General features: G+C 39.2%; 1 protein-coding gene across 7 annotated transcripts in view; it reads left to right on the forward strand.

The window, feature by feature from the left end:
* Window positions 1–19,025, forward strand: part of GPCPD1 (glycerophosphocholine phosphodiesterase 1) — a 66,044-nt gene that overhangs the window by 28,216 nt on the left and 18,803 nt on the right. For all 7 annotated transcript variants that reach the window (XM_033185698.1, XM_033185699.1, XM_033185701.1 and 4 more), the window contains 9 exons: window positions 1,855–1,978; window positions 3,369–3,600; window positions 6,553–6,715; window positions 6,994–7,126; window positions 8,564–8,618; window positions 12,402–12,494; window positions 15,113–15,190; window positions 15,892–15,931; window positions 17,549–17,610. In XM_033185698.1, the coding sequence (XP_033041589.1) occupies window positions 1,855–1,978; window positions 3,369–3,600; window positions 6,553–6,715; window positions 6,994–7,126; window positions 8,564–8,618; window positions 12,402–12,494; window positions 15,113–15,190; window positions 15,892–15,931; window positions 17,549–17,610 (980 nt within the window). The remainder of the gene's footprint in view (window positions 1–1,854; window positions 1,979–3,368; window positions 3,601–6,552; window positions 6,716–6,993; window positions 7,127–8,563; window positions 8,619–12,401; window positions 12,495–15,112; window positions 15,191–15,891; window positions 15,932–17,548; window positions 17,611–19,025) is intronic.

The following is a 19,025-nucleotide window of genomic DNA, read 5'->3' on the forward strand; positions in this document are numbered from 1 at the left end:
TGTTTATATTACATCAGAAAATAGTGTACAGTACTTGAATAGCTTTAGTGTTAAGTGTTTTAGAGTCTTTATTACTTTCATAAGTAATATTTACACTACATGTTTTGGAGTGCTTTATGGAGTAGTAGTTTTTGCTTGAGCTGTAATGCGTGGTCTCACTTTGTCTTTTCTAGAAAAGAAAAGGTTAAAATCCCACAGTTATTAAGCATTCTTAAGTTAGGAGATAATTTCTAAGGAGAAAGTTTCTTGGTATTTATTTATTTTAACCCCATTTATGAAAAAGCTTAGGTCCAAAACAGTTGACAGCTTCTCTGGTATTTATGAAAATTTTATTACCTATATTAAGTAGGTGAGTAGCTTCAAGTTAATGCTAACAGTGTTGTCACGATCATGCAGTTTATTTATGGCAGAATATATAAATTTGAGAATATGGAATTGACTCACAGTTCTGTTCTTACCTTCTGATATCTCAGACCCCCAGGACTAGTGGCATAACTAGTTGCAGCTGAATATCTAAAATGACACTTTGGAAGTAACAGTGATCCCTAGTAGAATAATTTCTAGGTTAGATGCTATCTTGGACCATGTGCTCTTTCTGAAATAGATTTGTATTTTTTCAGTCATGGATTCAATATGAATATTTTAATTTATTTGTGCTGTGACAGCACAGCTAATTATTAATATTCATTTAATTTCCCCCCTACTTCATATAAAAGTTATATTTTAATGAAGAATTTAAGACTACCTGTATATTTGCTTTGGGGAGAAGAGTACCAGTGTTATGTAACCTCAGTGTATTATTACAGTTTGAACGTGGGCAGGGTGAGGTGGCTCATGCCTGTAATACCAGCACTTTGGTAGGCCTGAGGAAGGCGGATCATTTGACGTCAGAAGTTCAGGAGTTTGAGACCAGCTTGGCCAGCATGGTGTCACCCTCTCTGTACTAAAAATACAAAAGTTAGCTGGGCATGGTGTATGCCTATAATCCCAGCTACTTTGGAGGCTGAGGTGTGAGAATCACTTGAACCTGGGAGATGGAGTCCTCAGTGAGTTGAGATCACGCCACTGTACTCTAGCCTGAGCAACAGAGCAAGACTCTGTCTCAAAAAAAAATGAATTGATTCCTTTTAGATTTTTTTCAAAGATGGTATCGATAGAACCAGGATCTTTTCTGAAGGCCTTTGGAATATGTATTCTAAATCTGTCTGTTCACAATGATACATTATTTTGGGATTCTTTTCTTTTTATTTGTTTTTTTATTGTGAGACGGAGTCTCGCTTTGTAGCCTAGGCTGGAGTGCAGTGGCGTGATCTTGGCTCACTGCAAGCTCCGCCTCCTGGGTTCATGCCATTCTCCTGCCTCAGCCTCCCGAGTGGCTGGTACTACAGGCGCCCGCCACCACACCCGGCTAATTTTTTTGTATTTTTAGTAGAGACAGGGTTTCACCATGTTAGCCGGGATGGTCTCGATCTCCTAACTTCGTAATCTGCCTGTCTTGACCTCCCTAAGTGCTGGGATTACAGGCATGAGCCACCACGCCTGGCCTATTTTCATATTTAGAAAGGAAAGAAGTTAATTCTTTTTCTATTGTTATTCTAAAAATACTTACTTGCTGAAAGGATTCTTTTTCGTCAGATTTTTACCTTTGGAACCTTTGGGTTGCATATGAACAACGGTTTAGGCAGGGGTCTAGGAAACAAATCATGGATTAGATCTCATTAAAAAATGTATTTCCTTTGGAGGTTAAAAAAAAAAAGTGAGTGTGAACTAGAATTATCAATGCATATAGGTACTTATTGTGTTGTTTAAAAAAACATGTATAATAATTACTGTTCTTCATATTTATTCTGTCAGATGGTGTTGAAACTCTGGATTCTGGATGGCTGACGTGTCAGACTGAAATAAGATTACGTTTGCATTATTCTGAAAAACCTCCTGTGTCAATAACCAAGAAAAAACTAAAAAAATCTAGATTTAGGTATGATCATGTATATGTTTATTAGGCCATTTTTTTTCACTAGTGCTGTAGATTTCAGACTCAATTGGTTTTAGTCTTTAAGTTTACACAGTTTGGGATAATGTTACATATTCTAGTAACTACAGGGCTTTGTAATAGTGAACTACTTATCCCGACTCAGGTTGCTACTGTTGCAGTTAGTCTTAGTCTCTACATTTAGAACCAGAAAAAATTTGTTTATATAGATAAGTGGTTTTCTAAGCTTATGTATTTTTATAGTTTCTATTTAAATTTCATAGTGTAGCAACAGTTTGTTTTAAAATTGATATAATGTGCCGGGCTTGGTGGCTCACGCCTGTAATCCCAGCACTTTGGGAGGCCAGTGGGCACGGTGGCTCATAACTGTAATCCCTGCACTTTGGGAGGCCGAGGTGGGCAGATCACCTGAGGTCCGGAGTTCGAGACCAGACTGGCCAACATGGTGAAACTGAGTCTCTACTAAAAATACAAAAATTAGCCGGGCATGGTGTTGGGCGCCTATAATCCCAGCTGCTTGGGAGGCTGAGGCAGGAGAATCATTTGAACCCGGGAGGCAGAAGTTGCAGTGAGCCGAGATCGCAGCCCTGTATTCCAGGCAGAGCGAGACTCTCAGAAAAAAAGAAAAAATTGATATAATGGAAATGATTGCTATGTAAGAATGCCATAAAGAGAAAATATTTTTTGGAAATATTCTTCAGTGTTCTAAATTTTACTGTGTGTTGAAAATGAAAAATTTTCCACACAACAGAAAATTTTTGAATATTATGTATGTGTAATTATATATATATATATTCTTTTGAGAGAAGATCTGGCTGTGTCACCCAGGTTGGAGTACAGTGGTGCAATCTCGGCTCACTGCAACCTCCACCTCCCAAGCTCAAGTGATCCTCCCACGTCAGCCTCCCGAGTAGCTGGGACTACAGGCATGTGACACGTGCCTGGATAATTTTTGTATCTTTTGCAGGTGGGGTTTCACCATGTTGCCTAGGCTGGTCTCAGACTTCTGAGTTCAAGCAGTCCTCCCGCCTCAGCCCCCTGAAGTTCTGGGATTACAGATGTGAGCCATTGGCCCAGCCCTGGATTTATGTATTTTTTAATGAAAGAATCAACAACCTTAGTAGGCATAATGGTCATTTATCCCATTTTAATACTTTGCAAAAATATACGTGGATAATAACATCAGTATTTTATAAAACACACCTAATTCCTTAACCTGTAGTATGTGTAGTCTCTGCATAATGCGTTATTTTTGTTATTCGAAGATTTAGCATATTTGGGGGCACTTTAAAATGTAGAATTTAGGCAACATTTGTATGAGTTTTTCGTTTCTGCAACTTCTTGCATCTCATTATTTTTTTTTTTTATTACATAGAGTGAAGCTGACACTAGAAGGCCTGGAGGAAGATGACGATGATAGGGTATCTCCCACTGTGCTTCACAAAATGTCCAATAGCTTGGAGATATCCTTAATAAGCGACAATGAATTCAAGTGCAGGCATTCACAGCCGGAGTGTGGTTATGGCTTACAGCCTGATCGATGGACAGAGTACAGCATACAGACAATGGAACCAGATAACCTGGAACTAATCTTTGATTTTTTTGAAGTGAGTAGTTACTGCAGTGAGGGGATTGAGAAAGAATGCAGGGACACTCTTATTTTCACATGTTTTGATTTTTATTTTAATCTAATTTGTGTAAAGCTAACTTTTTAGAAGTATGCTCCTTTGTACAGTTAAGCTTAAAAGACTTAGAGTTGTCATCTTCAAGTACTATTAAAAATATAATTAAGAGAACAGCAGTATTGCTGTTTCAAATCAAGACCAGATGTCTTTGATGCCTGTCTGCTAAATCTAAATGTGAATGAATTGTATCCAAAGGAACCATCAGTAGTAAATAGAGACCAGGGCAGAGTTTTTACCTCTTGGCGGGCATACCAGTGTAACAAGTGTGATCGAGTTCTCATTATGATGAAGCCTGTCATTTATTGAGGTACTTTATTAGGATTTGTTGATGGGACTGATTTGCAACTTGATATTGTAAATATGTAATGAAATTATAAAGTTTGTGCCAGGTTATTGACAGTCTGTGCTGCTAACTTTCTGGAGCTACATGTGATACTTACACTAGTGCTTACAGATCACTGGCTGTTCATATTTCCTCAACATATAATACTTGGTACATCCCCTAAGGTCCTAACTGCTGTGGGCCTGGCTTAGTAGTGATATGTAGTGGTTTCCTTAGCCTCTAGCTCCACCTCCACACCCATTTATACTAGATTAGAGTTTAAATCTTGGAGGGTGGGGAATATGTCTTGACCACCAGTAGCCCCCAGCCCATTTCTTAAGGACAGAATTCAGGATGGATTTTAAAAAATCTAATCTTAAGCAGTAAGATCTGTGGGACTCTATTATAAAAATATAAAGTTTTGATGACTTCTTTCTTTCTTTTTCTTTTTTCTCTCTTTTTTTTCCCCCTGGAGAGAGGGTCTTGCTGTGTTGCCCAGGCTGGAGTACAGTGACATGATCATGGCTCACTGGGCGCCAGTGATCCTCCTGCCTCAGCCTCCCAAGTAGTTGGGACTACAGGTGTGTACCACCACACCCAGCTAATTAAAAAAAAACTTTTTTGGCTGGGTGCGGTGGCTCACGCCTGTAATCCCAGCACTTTGGGAGGCCAAGGCAGGCGGATCATGAGGTCAAGAGTAAGAATACAAAAATTAGCCAGGGGTGGTGGCACTTGCCTGTAATCCCAGCTACTTGAGAGGCTAAGGCAGGAGAATTGCTTAAACCCAGAAGGTGGAGGTTGCAGTGAGCCAAGATCACGCCACTGCACTCCAACCTGAGCGACAGAGCAAGACTCCATCTCAGAAATTAAAAAAAAAAAAATTTTTTTTTCTGTTGAGACGGGGTCTTTGTTGCCCAGGCTGGTCTTGAACTCCTGGGCTCGAGCAATCCTCCTGCCTTGGCCCCTCGAAGTGCTGGGATTACGGGTGTGAGTCTCTGCTCCTGGCCTGAACATTTTCTTGTTGCTTCCTTTTAATAAACCTACCTTTTAATAAACTCTTGAATGTCCTACCTTCCCTTTAATTTGGTTAGCATTTTTTGTAATAGTGTTTTATTCATAGACTAGGCTGATAAAATACCCAGTGTAATCTCAAAGTGAGTATAGTATCTGGTTTCCTAGAGAGTTGCTATCCCTATATGACACTTGTGTAGACATTTTTTTTTTTTTTTTTGAGACGGAGTCTTGCTCTGTCGCCAAGGCTGGAGTGCAGTGGCGCGATCTCAGCTCACTGCAAGCTCCTCCTCCTGGGTTCACACCATTCTCCTGCCTCAACCTCCCGGGTAGCTGGGACTACAGGCGCCTGCCACCACGCCTGGCTAATTTTTTTGTATTTTTAGTAGAGACGGGGTTTCACCGTGTTAACCAGGATGGTCTCGATCTCCTGACCTTGTGATCCACCCACCTCAGCCTCCCAAAGTGCTGGGATTACAGGCATGAGCCACCATGCCCGGCAGTGTAGACACATTTTTAGAGAATATGTTAAAAATTCACTACAAATATATCTTGGTCTTAAAACAACATAAAAGTGATTAGAAATTTTCGAGCAGTGCTTTAAATTTCAACTGAATGAGACTCCGTTTCGAAAATACATACATATTTAAACTGTACAAGAAAATGTATTTAATTATAGAGAAGACATCAAGTCACTTGAATATAAATTTGATTGTGTCTCTTTCTTATCAGTTCTGCCCAGAGATTCTCAGTTGACTTTAAGTGAGGCTTTTGATCTTTAAATTGAAAATACTGAATTTTTTTTTTTTTTGAGATGGAGTCTTGCTCTGTTGTCCCAGCTGGAGTGCAGTGGCACGATCTCAGCTCACCGCAGCCTCCACCTCCTGGTTTCAAGCGTTTCTCCTGCATCAGCCTCCTGAGTAGCTGGTACTGCTGGCATGTGCCACCATGCCTGGCTATTTTTTTTTTTTTTTTTTTTTTTTTTGAGACGGAGTCTCGCTCTGCTGCCCAGGCTGGAGTGCAGTGGCCGGATCTCAGCTCACTGCAAGCTCCGCCTCCTGGGTTTACGCCATTCTCCTGCCTCAGCCTCCCAAGCAGCTGGGACTACAGGCGCCCGCCATGTCGCCCGGCTAGTTTTTTGTATTTTTTAGTAGAGACGGGGTTTCACCATGTTAGCCAGGATGGTCTCGATCTCCTGACCTCGTGATCCGCCCGTCTCGGCCTCCCAAAGTGCTGGGATTACAGGCTTGAGCCACCGCGCCCGGCCGGCTATTTTTTTTTGTGTTGTTAATAGAAATGGGGTTTCACTATGTTAGCCAGGCTAGTCTCGAACTCCTGACCTCGTGATCCGCCTGCATTGGCATCCCAAAGTGCTGGGATTACAGACGTGAGCCACTGCACCTGGCCGAAAATATTGAGGTTTTTATGAAAAAAATACATATACACATTTCATATATAGGTGATATATATGTGTGTGTGTAAATTATGTATGTATGTAATACAGAAGTTTAAAAAGATTATTTTAAATCTCATTTTTTCAGGAAGATCTCAGTGAGCACGTAGTTCAGGGTGATGCCCTTCCTGGACATGTGGGTACAGCTTGTCTCTTATCATCCACCATTGCTGAGAGTGGAAAGAGTGCTGGAATTCTTACTCTTCCCATCATGAGCAGAAATTCCAGGAAAACAATAGGCAAAGTGAGAGGTAAGTTTGAAGACACGGCCAAATAACCCAAGGGGTTAAGTTAGAATTTTAATTAGTTTCAAATTAAGTATTTGATAATGATGAAGAAATTAATAATTTCCTTCTTATCAATTTAAGGAGAATGTCTGTTATATTTTCTAAAAGTTTTGAATCTTGATTTTTTTTTGTTTGATAGAAACTGATAAAGCTGACTTGAGTGGTATTTAAATATAATTCAGCTCATAATGGCCCTTTTAATCATTTTTATTTTTGTTCCTCCCTCTTTTTTCCTATGAAAGTTGACTATATAATTATCAAGCCATTACCAGGATACACTTGTGACATGAAATCTTCATTTTCCAAGTATTGGAAGCCAAGAATACCATTGGATGTTGGCCATCGAGGTGCAGGAAACTCTACAACAACTGCCCAGTAAGTTGAATATTTGAGTAGGATTAGCATTTGGTGTAGCTCATGTTTGATAGAGTTATACTGCTTTTCTCAGCAAAGGTGAAATGATGTTTTTATTTTTTACCAAGGGAATTTAATGTAATTTGGTAATTGGAGTTAGAGACCAACCATAAGATTCTGGTCAGTTTTATAATATATCTACTGAATTGATAAGGAGGAAGACATTAAAAATTGAAAGACAGGAAAGAAAGCTTGATACAGAAAGCTTTGGTAGCATCTGTGTGTTTGTCTGTATTGTGGTCCTTACTTTTGACATGTTGCCCTCCCTGAGTCTGAGTTTCTGCATCTATAAAATGGAAGGGTTTGGACAACGTTATCCCAAGTCTAGAAAAGTGTGATTAAACTCAAGGAATATTAGTTAACTTGAACCTCAACCGAAAGATGCTCTCTCTTCTCAACAGACATTAGATTGTAGCCTAGAATAGTTGTCTTTCCCTTCTACTTTTGTAAGTTTGTTTAATTACCAGTGCTATAGCTCATGCCGCAGATTTTCTACTGTAAATTTTAATCCCTCTCCATTTTGTTTTAAAGTGATGCTGTGGAGACCATTAGGATTTTTTAATTTTAAGGTCTATAAAAAACCATTTAAGGAAGAAGCACCCTCACCCGCCCCCACTTTTTTTGTTTGTTTTTGAGACAGGGTCTCTTTTGTTCAGGCCGGAGTGCAGTGGCACATTCTTGTCTCACTGCAGCCTCAATTTCCGGAACTCAAGCCATTCTTCCACCTCAGTCTCCCCAGTGGCTGGAACCACAGGCACGTGGTACCATGGCCAGCTATTTTTTTGGTATTTTTCTATAGAGACCAGGTCTCACCTTGTTGCCCAGGCCAGTCTCAAACTCCCGAGCTCAAGTGATCTGCCTGCCTCAGCCTCCCAAAGTGCTGGGGTTACCGGCGTGAGCCACCGCACCTAACCTCTCCGGCCCCATCTTAAACAATACATTTTCCCCCTTTCTGTTCTTCTTATTAATAGATTTTCCATACTTCTATCCTGTGTGTGTCGGTTGTTTCTCATTCCCCCACAGTCTGCCAGTAGTGAGTCCTTTGGAGGCTGTATTGCAAGGAGCAGGTTTCTATGTCTTTATTTCTTCTGCCATTGAAAAGGATTGTTTTTACTGATCACTTTGCATGACTCCAAGAAAAAAGTCCATAGTACAGGGCAAGTGTATGTTGTGTTGGCTATGTTGGTATACAGCTTGTAAATATCTATCATTGTTAGAGCTTGCATTTAAGGAATAAATTCCTAGTGACAGCCATAGTCATATTTTGGGGATGTCAAAATTGGCCTCAAAATACAGAATAAGTACCATTTCCCATTGTTGAAAATACACTTTGCTTCTTTATTACATTTGTTTCTTTATCTTCCCTATAGTCTATGATAATGTATTTCTTCTTTTCAGGCTGGCTAAAGTTCAAGAAAATACTATTGCTTCTTTAAGAAATGCTGCTAGTCATGTAAGTAACCTTTAAATAACTTTAGACTGCTGAGGTAGAGAAATATCCATCAGGGAGTCTCCTCCAGTTTTTATTAATAGTTAGAAAGGGGAAATATCTCTCGGCATTTATATTCAGATCCATGGTGAAGATTGGGATAAAGACAATAGAACCATAAGCATCTTTTCTTTTTTTTTGAGACAAGGTCTCGTTCTGTCACCCAGGCATGGAATGCAGTGATGCGAACATGGCTCACTGCAGCCTCAACCTCCTGGGCTCAGGCAGTCCTCCCACCTCAGCCTCCTTAGTAGTGGGAATAGAGACATGTGCCGCCATGTCTGGCTAATTTTTGAATTTTTTTTTTCTTTTGTAGAGACAGGGTCTCACTATGTTGCCCAGGCTGGTTTCAAACTCCTGGGCTCAAGCGATCCTCCCGCCTCAGCCTTCCTAAGTACTGGGATTATGGGTATCAGCCACTGTGTCCAGCCAGCATCCTTTTTTGAGATAATAAATTTTGAGTAATTGAGACAAAAAAAAAGTTCCCACTAAGCATTGGTTTTCACTACCTGAATAATGTGCTTATTCAGATACTCACTTTGGAAAAAATGCCTTTAGAAAGATTTGATGGGACAGGCATGGTGGCTCACACCTGTAATCCCAGCACTTTGGGAGGCCGAGATGGGCAGATCACCTGAGGTTGGGAGTTCAAGACCAGCCTGGCCAACATGGTGAAACCCGGTCTGTACTAAAAATACAAAAAATTAACTGGGCATGGTAGCCTGCGCCTATAATCCCAGCTACTTGCGAGACTGAGGTGGGAGAATTGCTTGAATCTGGGAGGTGGAGGTTGCTGTGAGCTGAGATCACGCCACTGTTTTCCAGCCTGGATGACAGAGTGAGACTCAGTCTCAAAAAAGAAAAAAAAGAAGGAAAGATTTGATGGTGACTTTATGTAACACTTGCAAAAAGTGTATCAGCTGGGTGTGGTGTCTCATACCTATAGTCCCACCTACTTGGGAGTCTGAGGCAGGAGCTTTGCTGGAGCCCAGGAGTTTGAGGCTGCGGTGAGCTATGATCCGGCCAGTGTACTCCAGCCTAGATGACAGAATGAGACTCTATCTCTTTAAAAAAAAAACAAAACAAAAGTATTAGTTTCTACCCTTGCATAGCAACTTGATTGTCTTCCTTAACTCCTTTTTTTGTTTTTTTTTTTCAAATCCAGTTATAAAGGATTAGAGTCTGTTTTTTAGCTTTTAGTATTTTCAGCAGTTGCAACTTGGACGTTTTTAATCAATAACCTGAGATTTTTCTCACCTCTTCCTCTGTACTTGTCTGGACCGCCTCACATTCCAAAGTGAAAAACTAGGGGAAAAATGGAGGAACATCTCATTTTTTAATTTCCACTTTTTCCACAATGTACTCCATATGCCCTCAACTTTGCCTTGTAAAAAATAGTTCGGGAAGTAAACTTGGCTAGTCAGTGTTTAGCTTCATTACTTATATGAACTAACATCTATTCTGAGGTGTACTTTTAAAATATTTTAACCTCTCTGAAATTGGAATGGGTTTACAACTTAGCTTTGAGTCATAATTTAATTGGCAGCATATTTCCCCCTCTTAGTGGTATGTAAAATAAGGCATTTTAAAATTCATGACATCTTGAATTGATTGTAATTTTAATTTTTAAAATAGTAGTATATTGTTTTATCTTTGTCGAAAATATATTTATTAGTAGTATTGGACTATAGTTTATAATTAATCTGGAACCAGTTTTACTGTCATGGCTAATCTAAACATCATTTCATTAGCTATAAACGTGATGGCCTGGTCACCCAGGCTGGAGTGCAGTGGCAGGATCATAGCTCACTGCAGCCTCAACCTCCGGGGCTCAAGTGATCCTCCTGCTTTGGCTTCTCAAGTAGCTGGGACCATAGGCATGTGTCATCACACCTGGCTAATTGTTGTATTTTTTGTAGAGATAAGATCTCACTATGTTGCTCAGGCGGGTTTCGAACTTGTGGGCTCAAGCTATCCCCTCACTTGGCCTCCCTAAGTACTAGGATTACAGGCATGAGCCATCTTGCCCAGTGTGATGAGCCTTTTTTTTTTTTTTGAGATGGAGTTTTGTTCTGTCTCTCAGGCTGGAGTGCAGTGGCGTGATCTCGGCTCACTGCAACCTCTACCCTCTACCTCCTAGGTTCAAGTGATTCTCCTGTTTCAGCCTCCCGAGTAGCTGAGATTGTAGGCGTGTGCCACCATGCCCAGCTAATTTTTGTAATTTTGGTAGAGATGGGGTTTCCCCATGTTAGCCAGACTGGTCTTGAACTTCTGACCTCAGGTGATCTGACTGCCTCAGCCTCTCAAAGTGCTGGCATTATAGGCGTGAGCCACCGCACCCCGCTGAGAATTTTTAGATATGTGCTTTTTGAGAGAGGATTTTATTAAGCCTTTTTCTTCCATATTCTAATGAAATCCTTTGTAACTCACAGAGATCACATTTTCAGAGTGTTATTTTAATTGTTATTGACTTATTTTAATGTTAAATACATATCTGTGACGATGTTTTGGTCTGTTATTGGCTTATTACTTAAACCTTACAATGAATTTTGGGATTAAGTTTTGTCTCCTACTAAAATTATTTTCTATAAGGATTATGGTTGTCTCAAAACCAAACAAATTAGAAAGCTACAACTTAAAATGTTTTATAGAACTACTTGGGAATGGTAGGGTTTGTCCTCTTTGGTAGAACGGGTTTTTGGTATTATCTTGTTTCAAATAAGAGGTGCTAAGTTTCCCGCTTCAGAAGTCTGCAAGGAAGTAGGCTTCCTCGCCATACTCTTGAACTCCTTTGACTCTAGTGTGTGATCCATGTGTATTCACACATTGAGTTCTACCCCTTGACAACTTAGAGCCGGTGTAAGGGGTAGAAATGCACCCATCTTTTCTAGTACAGCACCTCTGTGGGTCACAGCAAAGTAGTGTTACAGAATTTTCAAACCTTCCTTCTGTCGCAGCTGGCCTTTCAGGAAAGGTACATATTTGTATGTCAGTTTATGACATATAGACTAACTGAATTAATTCTTGGGGGTGAGTGGATCTGCCTTTTTCTTTCTTTCTTTCTTTTTTTTTTTTTTCTTTAAATTAATTTCAGTCCTGCTCCTTCTGTATGGATCTGATTTTTAGAAATTTGGCTTTAACTATAATTCATGTCTCCCTCATTTGTTTGGCTCTCATTAGGAAACTGGACATGAGCATCATCTTTTTCCTGTTTCTGTTTTCTCTGTCTGTTCATCAGCAGTTATGGCTTCCTCTTTCATTCAGTCCTGACATTTTGCTGAGAAAGGCTGTACAGTGGACTGCTCAGGTGCACTAAGGAGCAGAGCTAAGGCGCTTTGCAGCTTATTCCTTCCCTCACCAAATCTTTCATGTTAGCTATGCAGCTAAGGTTTGCAGGGACAGCGGGCAGCAATGTGAGGGATCCCTGAGCTCGAGGCACTTGTTGGGTTCCTTTTCTGCCAATAGCAGCTGTAGAAGTGACAGCCCGAAGGCTGTCTCACTGCCACTGAGGTGCCTCTGGATGTTTTAAAGTGAATCTGTGTCCTTTTTTTTTTTTTTTGGCCAGGAAAAAGTAGCTGTGCTTTTGCAAAAGAGAAAAGCCATTGTTTTAAGAGAATACATTACTTTTTAGAAAAAGTTTGTACAGGTCCATAATTTTATAGTGAACAAAAATTTCTTATGTTCTTGCAGTTTGAGATGTACTGTGTACCAGGCAATGTTTTTCAAATACTTGCTTCCTTCTATCAGGGTGCAGCCTTTGTAGAATTTGATGTACACCTTTCAAAGGACTTTGTGCCCGTGGTATATCATGATCTTACCTGTTGTTTGACTATGAAAAAGGTACGTTGAAATTTCTTCTTTTCAAACTCTTAATGTTAGGTAAAATGTTTAAAAACTAGGAAGTTTTTTTTATATTTTTAATTATTAAATAGAATTGGTTAATTCATTTTCTTGGTGTATTCCTGCCAGTCCTTCCCTCTCATGCTCTTGCAACATTGAGACAGTGATGAGATTGGGATACTGCCTTCCTAGAGTAGGGTCTTTTGCTAAATACACTTTATTATGTTATAGAAAAGGGACATTCCAGGTGATTTCTGTGGTGGTGTGACTGTCTGTGCTACTATATTGAGGCAAGAGAGGAAGATATAGTGTTTGTTTTCTGGGATTCCAGCTGTTTCTGCTTCAAGCTTCTTCAATTAATAAAGCTAGTGAGCCACAGTGAAAAATTCAAAAAGTGGTTTGGAGTTAGATGGCGGAGGGCCTCAGTGAAGAGGTTTAGACTCAAGAGCTAGGGAGATAGGGAATACTTTTTAGCTGAAAAGGGAAATGTTCACGACTAATGTTTTGGTAGCTGATGAAATAGGAGTGTCAGAGGACAGAGATTGCAGGCAGGGCGAGCAGCAATGTGGACTACAGGAAAGGTAAGCCTGAAGTGAAGTAGGGGACCAGAAGAATGGAGAAGAGGGCATAATGGGGGCCGGGGGGGAATCCAGAATGAGATTTAAAAATGTATGTAGCTTTAAAAAAACTGTAATTGTTTTTGTACAATCATAATCGTGACAATGATATAGTCCCTAAACGTCAGTATACTATGTAACCAAGTGATTTATCAGGGACTTGGATGCTAAAACTGTGTTCGATATTAATTTCCAACTGAGTTGATTTCAAGTTAGTCTAGTTTGCTAACATCACTGTACCAGATACTGCCTGTTGTATTAAAGAGTGTGACAGGGAACCTGGCACCACCTGCTGGTGAATTTTAATCAGAGTTCCTAGGGGTTGGATTATTATGACGTATAGGAAAGGACCCTTTTGTTTCTGCGAAATGGTATTGGAAAGAAGGAAGGAAGGAAGGGAGGAGGGAGGGAGGGAGGGGAGGGAGAAAAGGAGGGAAGGAAGGAGATGCATCTGTTTAGATTACATGAGTAGAGTGACCAAACACATGGAACAGGTTGTTTTAGCCATGGAAGAACATTAATGAAAAGATAAATGAGAAAGAGTGAAGTGATAAATGATCTTATTAGCCAAGATTGAGATTAATTTATCTAGCTGCAATTTATTTATTTATTTATTTGAGACCGAGTCTTGCTCTGTCACCTAGGCTGGAGTGCAGTGGCGTGATCTTGGCTTAGCCTCCACCTCCTGGGTTCAAGCAATTCTCCTGCCTCAGCCTCCTAAGTGGCTAGGACTGCAGACTCCTAAGTAGCTGGACCACGCCCAGCTAATTTTTGTATTTTTTAGTAGAGACAGGGCTTCACCATGTTGGCCAGGCTGGTCTCAAATTCTTGACCTCAGGTGATCCGCCCACCTCAGCCTCCCAGAGTGCCGGGATTTACAGACGTGAGCCATTGCACCCAGCCGAGCTACAATTTACTTCTGAAAATCAATGAGAGTTCAAATATTACTAAAGCCCCATTTTCACCAGGCTATATCTTGATCTGAAGTTGAACCTGAATGAGTTGAGAAATGAAAGCAATGAACTTTTATATTGAAGTTTTATTTTTAAGCTAGTATTTTTCTTTTAAAAACATTTCATGTTCATTAGAAAAAATGTAAGTATTTCAGAAGATTATGAAATGAAAAATAAATCTTTCCTGTTTTTCCTCGTTCTCACTGCCTTACTCTTAATAGTTTCTTATGTGTTCCAGAAAAACCTTATGTATGTACAGGTTCATACCAATGTACATGAATGAATATATATGTGGTGGATTTTAGTATATTTGTTGGACAGATGATTTATTGGTGTTACCTTAATTCATTTCCTGTAGAAGTGCCTTCAACAGAGTGACATTGATCATTTGATAGACATTAAAACCTAATACAACAGATTTGCTTCTGGGGGAAACATGATAACTCAGAGTGCTTGTTAAGTATTACGGTTTATAGCTAATCAGACAATTTTTTCATGACATTTGGTGTGTCGCCTGTTTTTTTTTTTTCTTTTTGGAGACGGAGTCTCGCTCTGTGACCCACGCTGGAGTGCTGTGGCCGGATCTCAGCTCACTGTAAGCTCCGCCTCCCGGGTTCACGCCATTCTCCTGCCTCAGCCTCCCGGGTAGCTGGGACTACAGGCGCCGCCACGTCGTCCGGCTAGTTTTTTTTTTTTTTGTAGTTTTTAGTAGAGACGGGGTTTCACCGTGTTAGCCAGGATGGTCTCGATCTCCTGACCTCGTGATCCGCCCGTCTCGGCCTCCCAAAGTGCTGGGATTACAGGCTTGAGCCACCGCGCCCGGCCTCCTTCCAGGTATTCTACACTGCAATAAAAACGAAAGCCAGAATATAAGGACTGGGAGGTGATGTTAGATTAGAAGGGGTCCCCCGCATGGGCTCAGTATGGCTACTCACCGTTACTCTCATTGTTGAGTAAATAGAGTTGCTAGGCCTGTCTAGTGTGAGCATTCAGTGATAATTTAGGGCTCACTTTTCTCTTAATTTTCTTTCTTTTTTTTTTTTTTTAGAAATTTGATGCTGATCCAGTTGAATTATTTGAAATTCCAGTAAAAGAATTAACATTTGACCAACTCCAGTTGTTAAAGGTAGTAATAATAACATGAAATGTAAATTATCCCTTAGTTTAGGACTATTGTACTTGCTTATATATGGTTATGTTCTCTTTGCACATGGGGATGACTGTTATATTTAATGTGTAGAGTATGTGCTTTGGTATTCTGTTCTGTTTGGGAGAAGGGTTCTGTATTGATCCAGCTGTCTTCTCCAACCATTTCCATGGACCCCATTGGTTTTTGTATATGAAGGAACAAACTAGACGTAAGTTTTCGTAGGCCATAGTGGCTAGCCCATTCATAATCTTTAGGTTGCTTCTGTTCTGCAGTAGCCCTTCTTCATATAATGGTCATTATTTTACAGTAGGCCTTTTATGCAATAGTTGGTAAATAAATGTTAATTTCCAATACATTTGAATATTTTGTATCGTGTCATTTTACATGGTTCCTCTTCCTGTCCCTATTAGGAACCTAAATAAATGCATGATTCCCTATTAACAGTTATCTAGTGAAGAATTTTTATATTCTTCCTTAATTGAGTATTTGATCATTATCTTAAATATATGTATGCACATATAAAATGTATACAGTGGCTAGTGCTTATTCTTATTAAACTGATAGTTCTACATTTTATAGGCTTTTTTTATCTTGCTAGTTTTTCAAGTTATAGTTCTGTTAACTATCTCTTCATAAGCTAAGGCTTCCTTTCCAATTTCATTTTGTATGCTTTCTAGCTCACTCATGTGACTGCATTGAAATCTAAGGATCGGAAAGGTATGTACCAATATGGAAACACTGTTTTCCTTTTGTAGTTAGCATTAATAGGATTTTAAAAATCCATTTTAGCACATACTTGGTCATTTTTATGAATATAATACTGGGCCTTCTAAATGTAATTTTATAGTTCGGAAATTTGCATTTGTTTTCTACTAAATACGTATCATGTGTGTAGTAACCATTGCATTGCGTTTCTTAGCTTGATGATCAAAGTATTAATACCTATCAATCTTTCCAAACATTCTTAACCATTATGAAGTGGAAAGTAAATCAGCTATAGAATCCAGCTTCAGGGTCAGTTTGAACTAGCTCTGTCATTTACCTGTTATGACCATGGGTAAGCTTTGTCCTGCCTACCACATCCCTTTATAATTTCACTTTGCTTTTCTACTCCCATAGAAATTAATGTCTGTGCTATTCATATAAGGCTTATTGTATTCATTTAAAATCCTTTATTTTCATATATGTCCCATCTTTTCAACTAGAATGTTAGCTCCTCAGGGATAGGAAAATGTTTTTACATTCCGAGAGACTGATGGTGCTGTACATATAGTAGGTGTACTATAGATATAGGTGTTTATCTGTCATTGTGATAACCATACAGTTTTAATATCTTTATAAAGATTGTGAAGTGCTTAAGACTAAAGATTATCCCCACCCAGAGCATAAATGTAACTATATAGGCTTACAGATATTTTATGACTCTTAGTAATAAAATGAATTCTACCTTTATTCCACTGTAAAATTTTACATGATTTTATCTTTGAATTTGTAATACAGTTTTGTGTGTGTGTTTTTAAGAAAAACTTGATATTTTAATTTTTTCCACTTTTGGAAAATAATTTTTTTTTAGTCTGTATTAATTGATAATAACAAAAGCATAATAGTAGCTATATATTCTCTTAATTTGTAATTTCTGAGCTGATCTTAGTATTTCAAATTTAGTCTTAGCAGAATCACACAACTCTCAATTCTCTGGAAAAATAGCAAAATCACAGCTTGTGACTACTTTTTAAAGAGCAGTACTTTAGTACAAATTTTATAAGAAAGTAATCACTCTTGGGTCTACAGACTGGTGTCTATTAATCGTTGCAAACTGGTTTTCATAAAGGTTACTTATTTAGAAAATGGGTTTTTGATGGTTAATAAATACAAGAGCCTTTAAAAATACTGTATATAGGGGCCGGGCATGGTGGCTCACTCCTGTAATCCCAGCACTTTTGGAGGTCAAGTTGGGAGAATTGCTTGAGGCCAGTTCAAGATTAGCCTGAGCAACGTACACCTCATTTCTACAAAAAAATTTTTAAAATGAGCTGGATGTGGTAGTGCATATCTGTGGGCATAGCTACTCGGGAGTCTGAGGCTGGAGGATCAATACTTGAGCCTGCTTGAGTTTGAGGCTGCATTGAGCGATGATCATGCCACTGTGTTCCAGCCTAGATGACAGTATGAGACCCTATCTCTATTAAAAAAAGTGGGGATCTCAGAGTTACTTATGCTTTTGCGGTTCTCACACTCTTTCTTTCCCTCTTTTTTTGGCGCTAAGGATTTAAGAAAGCTCTTAGTGATATAGTGGTATTTTATTTACTGAGATTTTTTATTTTAAAATTTCAGAATCTGTGGTCCAGGAGGAAAATTCCTTTTCAGAAAATCAGCCATTTCCTTCTCTTAAGATGGTAAGTTATTGAGGAAAACCAAGGCAAGGCTATCATTAACTTTGTTATGTATGAATAATTTACTTTTGTTTCTTAAAAGGATCCTTAAAAGACTATGTTAAAAACAATGTTAATATGAACTTATCATCATTGGTGCCTTTTAGAGAAAATACTTGTGTGTGTGTGTGTGTGTGAGAGAGAGAGAGAGAGAGAGAAAGAGAGACAGAGAGAATCTCACTTTGTCATCCAGGCTGAGTGCAGTGGTGTGATCAGGACTCACTGCAGCCTCGACTTCCTTGGCTCAAGTGATCCTCCCACCTCACTCAGTCTCTCTCAGGTAGCTGGGATGGCAGGTGTGCACCACCATGCCTGGCTAATTTTTTTTTTTTTTTTGTAGAGACGGTCTCACCTTGTTGACCAGGCTGGTCTCAAGGGGATTCAAACCCCTGGACTTATGCTGTCCCCCAGCCTCAGCCTCCTAAAGGGTTGAGAATACAGGCATGAGCCAACACACCCAGCCAACAAGATACATTCTTGTGTGGTATACTTGTGCTACTTTTGCTTCTTTCCCCAAGAGTAACTTCTACTCAAATAAATAAAAATTCCCATCTCAGTATGTTAATTTGGTAAGAGTAGCAAATTCATTTATTTCTGTTTATAAATGGGAAGGAGAGGGCACAGGTATGGGGTGAGAGAAAGATGATGGTGGGAGAGGCAGGGGGTTTTTTTTGTTTTTTTGTTTGTTTTTAACAATATTTTAAATTATTCCTTAGTTTTGGGAGAGAAGTGAGTTTCTTCAACCAAAGAAAATAAGTGCCCCTCTTACTTAAGATGATATCGAAATTTCAGAAATTCACTCTGAAAAAAATAGATCTTCACGCAAAAACGAGCATGAAGATTTAAAAACTAGATACAATTTAATACAGGAATACCCTTGACAGCATCAGGAAAGCCCACACAGATGCCAAAGAGATGCTGGCTCTGCTTTTGTTCTGTTGACTCCAGTTTCTAAATTCTGGTCTTTCTGTTCATGTCAGGTATAGTAGCTTTCTTAGGCAAAAATAGGTAATTTTAGTTAACTACTATGTGGAAATTCTTATTTGGGGAGTGGAACTTATTAGCTTAATGGTTTTTATCTAGTATATTAGCTACTTGCTAAAACTTGATTTAGAAAGGAAAGATTTAGAAATGATTTAGAAAGGAAAGACGTGACTATAATGAAGATTTTGTTAAAATATTTAGGTATGTATTTCTTGAGGGGTTTATAAAACAATCCAAATCATTAAAATCTCAGTGGTTAAAGGTAAATTAAGTGTTGATTACTCACTCTGCAAAAAGGACGCTAAAAGAGAGCCCCTACAATGAACATTATCCTGGTGCATTTAAAACATCATTTTTGGCCGGGCATGGTGGCTCATTCCTGTAATCCCAGCACT

The sequence above is a fragment of the Trachypithecus francoisi genome, unplaced genomic scaffold, assembly GCF_009764315.1.
Source record: "Trachypithecus francoisi isolate TF-2019V2 unplaced genomic scaffold, Tfra_2.0 Lachesis_group21, whole genome shotgun sequence".
In the NCBI taxonomy this organism is placed as follows: domain Eukaryota; kingdom Metazoa; phylum Chordata; class Mammalia; order Primates; family Cercopithecidae; genus Trachypithecus; species Trachypithecus francoisi.